The 8,917-nt window shown below is 47.5% G+C and overlaps 1 protein-coding gene across 1 annotated transcript in view; it reads left to right on the forward strand.

The window, feature by feature from the left end:
• LOC118452428 (syntaxin-binding protein 4-like) overlaps positions 1 to 8,160 on the forward strand; it is a 52,428-nt gene extending 44,268 nt beyond the window's left edge. Inside the window, exons 17-25 of the mRNA XM_035895646.1 lie at positions 1,263 to 1,390; positions 1,926 to 2,015; positions 2,570 to 2,635; positions 2,732 to 2,920; positions 3,215 to 3,346; positions 4,536 to 4,585; positions 5,464 to 5,594; positions 6,914 to 6,971; positions 7,799 to 8,160. Coding sequence (XP_035751539.1) covers positions 1,263 to 1,390; positions 1,926 to 2,015; positions 2,570 to 2,635; positions 2,732 to 2,920; positions 3,215 to 3,346; positions 4,536 to 4,585; positions 5,464 to 5,594; positions 6,914 to 6,971; positions 7,799 to 7,904 — 950 coding nt within the window. The 3' untranslated portion in view covers positions 7,905 to 8,160. The remainder of the gene's footprint in view (positions 1 to 1,262; positions 1,391 to 1,925; positions 2,016 to 2,569; positions 2,636 to 2,731; positions 2,921 to 3,214; positions 3,347 to 4,535; positions 4,586 to 5,463; positions 5,595 to 6,913; positions 6,972 to 7,798) is intronic.
• Positions 8,161 to 8,917: the final 757 nt, after the last annotated feature.

Genomic DNA, 8,917 nt, shown 5'->3' on the forward strand with positions numbered 1-8,917 from the left:
CGCAGAAAGCCCCCAGTTCCCGCTGCAGCCCAGGGGCTGGGACTGTGGAGGGGCTGGGACCCCCCCCTCCGCTGCACCACCCCTCAGTCCGTGCTTTCCTCCCTGTGACTGAAAGCAAAATGAATCTGGATTTTCAGACTTGTCGGTTTTATCACCTTTTCTATAGTGCCAAAGCCGTTGAGTTGGTTTTTGTTTAAATCAGCAGCGTGAGAAATGCCAGCAGGCAGCCTGGGCGCCTTTTGTCAGTGAAATGTTGGTTTGGCTTAAAATTTTAAAACTCTGAGAACCACAGTCATGAAAACTCCGCTGTGAAAGTATCTGGGGGTTTTGGTTTTTAAAAGTGTGGTGGGTTGACCTTGGCTGGACACCAGGGGCCACCAAGCCGCTCGATCGCTCCCCTCTTCGGCAGGACAAGTGGGGAGAGGAGGAGATGGAAAAGAAAGAAAACTCGTGGGTCAGGGTAAAGGCTGTTTAATAAAAAAGCAAAAGCAAAGGCCACGTGTGGTAGCGAACGGAAAACAAGATTTTATTCTCTACTTCATAGAATCATAGAATCGTTTAGGTTGGAAAAGATCTTTAAGATCATCAAGTCCAATCATTACCCTAACGTTGCCATCCCACCACTAAACCATGAGATACCAGTGAAACCATGATGTACTTCCCAGTAGCAGGTGATGTCCAGCCCCTTCCCAGGAAGCCGGGCTTCAGGACGCATAGCTGTTGCTCCAGAAGACAAAATATCACAAAAGACAAATGTCCCCCCTGCTCTTCCTTTTCCCTTAGTTTTTATATCTGAGCTGACGTCATATGGTATGGAATATCCCTTTGGTTGGTTTGGGTCAGGTGTCTTGGCTACGTCCCTTCCCAAGACCTTGCCCCCTTCCAACTACTGGTGGTGGTGGTGGTGGGGGAATGTTGGAGACACAGCCTTGATGCTGTTCGAGCCCTGCTCAGCAGTAGCCAACACACTGGGGTGTGATCAACCCCTTTCTGGGTACCAACAGAAAGCACAGCACTGTGCAGCTTGACCCAATACAAAGGTTTAATATTTTTTTATTATTATTGGATAAGAAACAAGAGTTTGCTAGAGATTGTCAACAACTTCTTTAAGCTCGATGGGACTGCTGAAGGACCCAGGAGTGGTAGAGGAGACTGCCTGCTCTGCCTGGCAGTCAGTGGGTGTCCCCCAAACCAGTGGCGTTTGCTCCCAGCACACGGTGCTTTTCTCTTTCAGCCCAGTAAAAACTGGTTCTTTCTCACAGATCTTCTCCAAGCACTCAGGGAGCTGATGCGGGAGGAGCTGGACGAGGCTGGTCTGGATTCCAGCTCCATGCTCTTCACGCAGCACGAAGTGGCCAGTTTGCTGGATACATCGGCTTTTCACTCTCCGGTCAGTCAGTCCAGCGCTATTCTACATTGAATCCATGAACCTTCTATGTGAAATCCATGAAATTGTGAGACGGGAAAAGCTAAATTAACATTTTCTGGGTGTTCTAGGGTTATAAAGAGAAGGCAGAACAATGCATTAATCACTTTGATTATAGGAAATTCCTTAAGAGACCTCAAACTTGCCATTTTTAATAAGGAAATAACAATATCTATGGGATGCAGAAGGAAAATTAGCCGTAATTCATCAATTCAAACTAATCTCACCTTGTTCACCAAAAAAAAACCTCAGTGTAGCGCAGCTATTCCAGCTATGTCAGGGATCAGAGAGTGAAATCCTGTAGGGTGAAGAAAAAAACCCTGCAGCTGAATTATTTAATGCGCCTTTTGGTCTGCTGCATAAAAACGCTGACTCCTTCCCAAAGTGATTTTTGCTTCACGTTACTCTGGGTATGGAAAACAATACGCCTGCTGTATAGCCCCTTGCTTTTGGTGCAGCCTAAGCGGTGCCTGGCGCTGTCTGTCCCTCTGCCTTGCAGACCTTCGAGACGCTCAGCAACGGCCACGAGGAGCTGGAGCAGCTGCAGCTGGAAACGATGGATCTGCGGCAAGAAGTCCGGCGGCTAAAGGTGGAGCCTCCCCTCTGGGCAGATTCCTTGGCTGGTGCCTTCCGCTGTAGCGCGCTGTAGTCATACGCGAGGGTAATGGTGTAGCCCGTCCCTCTTGAGAGGCCACCAGTTTGCATTCTGCACGTTCCCCAGTACAAAGGCAACTCTCACCCTTGGTTCTCCTTAATTGCCTTGTTCTCGCTCTCAGCCTCACATGAAAACTTACTTGTATGGAAAGTGTGCAGTCGCTTTTTAGCAGTGAGTAAATACAGTTAAAAAATACAAAATCGCGTCTCCCAAATAATTCAAGCCCATGGATGACAGAAGTGCCGCCTGTCCTCCCGTCCTGACCTAGCTGCAGATTGCCAGCGTGGCTGTTAGCACCATGCCGGTGTCCGGGTTGGATTTCTGCAGGCGTGTTTGTTGCAGCCCAAAAACCTTTGTGGTGAGGGAGAGCACACAGGACTGCCGCTGCAAAAGATTATTCTGGTGGGCAGGGGCTGCAAGACGAGGGCATCTCCTAGAGAACATCCTATCGCTTGTTGCTTCTAATCCAGTGAAAATATTTTCCGTAGTCTCTCCTGAAAGAGGTGGAGAACAGCAAGAAGTCAATGGAAGATGAGCTGCAGAGACTGAACCAGGTTAGTGAAGAGGTTTCTGGGGGCCTCGGGCTGGTTTTGGTGGTTGGCAGCTGAGGCGGACGTGGTGCATTCACCAGAACTTCTCACTGCTTCCAGAAAGCACTGGGATTCCTCTCCGAGAACCGGACGCTGCACAGCAAGCTGCAGATGGCAGAGGTCGTGCAGAGACAGGCTCACAGCGCCGAGCAGGACTACGAGGAAGTGATCCACTTGCTGGAAGCTGAAATTGCAGAACTGAAGATGCAGTTGGCGGGGAAGAAAGCAAAACACGTCTCTGAAACAGAGGTAATGCAACCCCTCAACCCAAGGAAAAAGCCACAGCCCTCCTGACCCTTCTTCTGTGGGTTCCTCTCCTATTTATAAAGGAGAAAATAAAGGTAGCACATACGTCGTTTGTTGTGTATGACCACAAGGCCAGCATGGTCTCTGGTTCTGCATTTTAATCTGTAGAAGTCCCACTGTCTGTTCCAAAAGGACGGTGGTTTTCTGTTTGTAGCAAATGTCATAAACTGCTGTGTCCAAAAGCCAAGGCTGGGGCATCATCATCGCCTTTCTCTTCTTCCTCTGGCCCTGCCCCAGGAGGACATCCAGGAACTGAAAAGACAGTTGTCCCTGGCTGACGGCCAGTTACGAAAATCAGAAGTCTCACGGAAGCGCCTGGAGATCTGCAATAGGAAACTGCTCCTGTTTGTGCAAAACGCCCCGGCGCTGGTGGCATCGCTGTGGCCTCTTACCTTAAGGGTGATTTTGCAAGTCCAAATAACTTCCTGCTCCGTAGGCAAGAGAGGGAGGGGTTTTGTTCTATCCCATCCTAAAAAGGCACTGTCTGTTGGTTAGGAGAAACTGGGGAATGAACCCATATACATTCGTGTGCCTATGAGCTATGGAAACACCGTGGTGCAGGTTTTGCCTGGTGGCTCTGCTGTCCCCAGCTCACCGGTCCCCCTGTGATGCTCTGGTTGAGGCTGCTCTACGACCTCTGTTGACACGATGGTCGACATCACGTGCTTTAACCTTCCCTTGGTATAACCAGATGGTTGGTTCTCTGCACAACAAACATGAACTCAAAGAGTGGGTTTGCTCTTCCAGTGCTTTTCCCCCCCCCCCAGATTTCCTGCCAAATTGCACACATAATTGCTTTGGTCTTTTAATTGACTCTTCTACTTCGCTACCTGTATCGGGAATACAAGCTTTTGTAGTTAGTAAACTGGCCAGCGTGGGATCACCAGTATTTGGTGTATCTGCTATGACTACTACTAACCTATGCCAAGAGCTCTTGAAATCAGTAGGAAACAGTGGAGCGAGAGGAAGCGTAGACGCCATGCCCTCTGCTTCCGAGAAAGAAGAATTAAAATGCCGCATGGTGCCTGCACACTTTGGGGTTGGGCTTTGGAAATGGATTTGACCTGGCCCCGGGGTCAAGCATCACAGGATTTTGACCACTGGAGCAAAATATCTTCCTTTTTTGTTTGTTTATACATCCCTTGGCAGTGTTTGGGAATTCACTAACTGTGCATGGTGATGAGAGCTTACGCGTGCAGGTACAACCCAGAAACCAGGGATCGCTACTAGCGATGATCAAGGCTCGTTGAAATGTAGCCTGCAAAATTGTTCTTTGGAAGAGTATTTTTATGTTGCATTTCATCTATTTTAGTGTTGGCATTAAAAATGCATAATTTAGATGTGTCTGTGTATTTGCATAGGCTGTGAATGTTGCTGGAGTTGAAAAAGGCCTTGAGATATTCGCTTCAAGGGCAATGAATAAGCAGAAGCTGATTACTGTCATATTAAATCTGATCACCAGAAAAACCCCAAGGGGTTTGTTCTTGGGAATTATTCATTCTTACAAGTTTGAAACCTTTTTTTTTTTTCTTCCTTTCTTTCTTTTGTTGCATGGCAGAACGTCCACAAGGTCCTGAGCACACCCGGTCATCTACCAGATGAGAAAAGGTAGGGGATGGCTTCTGGGAATCGTGAACAGCAACATGAAAAGTCCTTTTCTGTCCTTTCTCAGGGGAAGGTGATTCACCGTAACCTACCCAGAGCTTCTAAACATACTGTCACTTTGGAAGCGAAACCATGGGAGGGAGATGATCTGGAGGCTGCTGGTAGATTGGTCCTTGAGGGGTTGGGGTTGGCCTCCATTTAGGCTTTTTTGGGGAATAAGTAGGTGAAATACTCCTCTGGTTAAGTTGCCCTTGTTAGCAGAGACCCTGAGCAGGTCGTTCCAAGGAAGCAGAGCTTTGACCTGCCTGCTTTTCCCAACATATGTTGGACTTTGGCTTTAGGACCATGTCCTTTTCTATCAGCAGTTACAGAAACTGATAGAGTGTAAGCAAAGAGCTAGCGTGACTCTTGACCGCATGAGTGCCTGGAGAAATAGAGCTCAGGCTGCTGGACTCCCCTTCAACCTGAACATATATCCTATTGCTTGAAAAAAATGTATCACATCTCTATTATCAGCACACTGGTGTGTTTTTAATTGATTAACTCTTTGAAAGGTCACGGTCTCATTGCTAATGACCAACCCCTTAAAAAAAAAGCCAGTTTTTAAGAATGATGGAATCAAAGTTTTAAGTTTCCAAGGTGATTACTTCAAATATAATGAAGGAAAAATATCTTTGAGAAATTCTACAAAAATGCATTGATATCTGCAACACAACGATGCAAGTATGTCTAAAAGCGCCTCCTGCAACGCTGAGCGATTGAGAGGCAATCCCCCCCAAATCCTCAGAATTTACATAGAATATCCTTGACGAGATGCTGGCCAGGATTTTCAATGACCATGCTGTGATAGAAGTATTGATGGCACTTTCCATATTTATAAGAGTCAACAGTGAAACAGAAGAGGATAAAACAGACGCAGTCTCAGATACATCTCTTCCATCTTCAGATCTTGTTGACCTTTTGCTATCAGAAGCTAAAGAACTGTTAGCGCCAATCCTCTCCAGCAAGGACGGTAAGCACTGCGTTAACTGGAGAAACCTGAATCCAAGCAAGTCTCAAGGATGTCCGTGTTAGTGTTATTTACAGCTCCCACCACCTTCCGTATTTTTTGCCATACCAGTTAAGCCTCCCATGCATGTACCTGATTCTCCCATGCTAACCGAGATGTAATTGCCCTCCGCATATCCATCTGACTCATCTTTGAATCTGAAATGCAGACTCGCAGTGGAAGGAGTCAGAGGGTGTGACTTGTGCCCAGGGCCAGGGGAAAGGCATTTATCCAGGGGAAAAAAAACCAAAACCATAACAGGCAGGAGGATGGTTTCACAGAATTGTAGAAATGCTGGTTGAAAGGGGCTGCTGGAAATCAGGAGTTAAATCTTCTGCCCCAGGTAGGACCATCACACTAGATGAGGTCTCCAGCGGGTTTAGCCAGCTGTGCTTTCAGCCTCCAAGGATGGAGATCTACAGCCTCTCCGGATAATGTGTTCCCGAGCTGCATCATGCTCTGGGAAAAAGATTTTCCTAGCATCTAGTCTGAACTCCCCCAGGCGCAATCTGTGGCCACTGCCTCCAGTTATATTGTCTGCCACTGCCAAGAAGGGTTTGGCTCCGACATCTTTCTAATTGCCCTTGCAGTACGACTGGGTGCTGCAAGATTGCCTCTCGGCCTCTTTGCCAGGCCAAACAAGCCCAGCTCCTTCAGCCTCTCCTTGCAGGTTATGAGCCCTCGGGTTCCCTTTGCTGGACCCCATCCAGTTTCTCAATAGCTTTGAACCAGGGATCCGAACCTTAGTTACGCCATCCAGGTACGACTACAGCAATGCTGAGCAGAGGGGAACAGATTTCCTTCCACTTGCGTGTCTGTGGATGGGAGAAAATCAGAGCAAAGGCATCCAGCTCCACAGGAGTCTGAATTAACTTTCCCGGTCTGGACCTCTGAGCTTAGTCCACGAGCCATAAATGTTTCTTGGCAGCAGTTAGAATCATAGAATTGTTTAGGTTGGAAAAGACCTTTAAGGTCATCAAGTCCAACCGTTACCCTAACCCTGCCATTATTTCACCCCGTTTGCCTCTTTCCACGCAAAAGGAGAGTTTATGATCTCCTCCTCACGATCAGGTACGGCCCCAAGGAGGAGCCCAAGTCTCAAAGCACAAGACGCAGGGAAAATAATTGTAGCCTTTAAGGAGCTCCTCTGATATATGAGCGTGTCAGCATTTTCAGAGTTCCTGCATCCTTTGAACGGGCATTATCATAATGGAGCAGTGCTACTTGCATTGGACGTGTTTCCCAACCCTCACTTACGCTTGGCTGTGTGCTTACATTTGCAGCTTTGCCATGTGACTGGGACCAGTGCCTGCCTGCTGAAGGAAGCCCAAATTACAAGGAGTAGGTGTCAAATGGCCGTGGTCTGTAATTTTGATGATACGCATACTAAAAATTCCTGTTTGTTTTGTTTGGGGTTTTTTAATCGAAATTTTTGCTTGACAATTTTCAGCCAGATCGTCTAGTAGAGGTCTCCAGGTGGCCATGTCAGAGAAATACATCCCTTCCTAGACAGCGGGAGACGTCCCGCCCTGCACAGGGAAGCACGGTGTGAATTCCTGGACCTCTTTTTTTTTTTTTTTCCTTCTACAATGTTCTTTTTCCTTCAGGCCAGATGGGAATTCACAGTTCTATGGCTTGTCCAGCTGGCGTTTTTATAGACCACTGAGTTCTGAGTAAGGGCAAAAGCATCACTGAATATGTTAATCATTTATGTTGTGGCATCAAGATGCCGTGAAGTCCCCGTCAAGGAGAGCAGGACAACATGGCTTGCTTTGGACCTTCAGTATCTTAAGAATTTCCCTAAAACCTTTTAAATGGCTTATGTTTAATAGAGCCATGTCCTAAAGATACCTGCTGAGAGGTCACTTTGAGACCTAAGTGTACATTAAGCAGTAGACCTCAGCATGTGCCACTGTCTTGGCTGATCACCTTCCCTCAGCCTGAGTATCTGCCAGCCCAGTTTTTTAGTTGGGGACAAAGCAGATGTTTGCAAGCCATGGTTTCAAGGTTATGAGAAGCATTTTCAGACAAAACAGATGGCCACTACAATCCGCTAGCCGTGCAAGATCTGTGGCCGCCTCTTTTCTTTCCTAAATAACCAGTGTTGTCTTCGTGTTATCCTCCGTGTCCTCCTCCCAAACTATATAAAACCTATTTCTCATTTTCAGCCATCTTCATCAGAAGACCACGTGGCCCCCTCCTCCAAGCCAGAGCAAGTGTGATCAACCGCAGCCACCGAGTCCAACCAACGAACTGCCTAAGAAGCCTACATAAACCCCCAAGGCTTGCTCGTGCTCCAAACGCAACTGTCCGTAACAGCCGCTGCTGTGCCGGGAGATGGGAAGGACACACCACGGGTGCTCCCGGACTGAAGAACAGGCTTTCTAACATGAGACTAATTCTTCCTAACTACCCAAGACTGTTTCGGCAACCTCCCCTGCGCGTCTACCTCTGAGTTATCATACAAGGCTATTTGCTCACGGTTTTGCAGCTTTATAGGAAAAAATATTCTCAAGAAGCTACAAGGGCCTGGATTTCACTGACAGCCTTTTAGAGCTTGTATCCTGGGTAGTAAGAGGAGTGGGAACTTACCTAAGGGACCCAGGGGTCTCCAACGGATTCCCTTTGGTATTTCATGTGAAAAACCAAAGTATATTTAGTGGCTGTAATCAAAGCAGCTTCATTTGTAGCATCCTAGCTGTCCTGGGGATAGGTACTTCTCTTTTTATTCTTTTTGTATAGCTCATCCCAGCCGCCAGGCTTGAAATGGGAAGCACCATCTCGGCTAGCTGGAGAAAGCATACAGCTGGCTCTCTCCGCACTCTATCGGTGCCGACGCATTGCTGACCACCAAGCGCTCCCTGGGACGCAAGAGAGGACGGAGTGAACGTATTTCAGTACAGCCCCTCAGTGTCACTTGGAAATCAGATACACGTGATGCAAGACTGCATGTGGCTAGCGATGAAGGGGGTAGAGAGCTGAGATGAACACAAGGTCTGGGAAATAAAATGGAAATGCTGCTCACAAGGCGTTTGCTTTCTGGGTTATGATTGCAGTTGCCATCTTCAGTGTCCCAGAGACAAATACCCTGCCTGGGTCCATTTTTTCCTCCCTCTTATTTTGGCAGCTGGTGCATTCTGGCTTTCACACAGAATTGTTACGATTACTTCAGCTCTCCTTTGTGGGGGTTCAAAGCACGTGGATCCTTTATAGCCTAAAATAAAGGCTTAGGGAAAATCATGACCCTCACCAGTATCTACTGTACTGGAAGATATCACTGCCCTGCT

Source organism: Egretta garzetta, unplaced genomic scaffold (genome assembly GCF_000687185.1).
Source record: "Egretta garzetta isolate BGI_Z169 unplaced genomic scaffold, ASM68718v1 scaffold140, whole genome shotgun sequence".
Classification (NCBI taxonomy): Eukaryota; Metazoa; Chordata; class Aves; order Pelecaniformes; family Ardeidae; genus Egretta; species Egretta garzetta.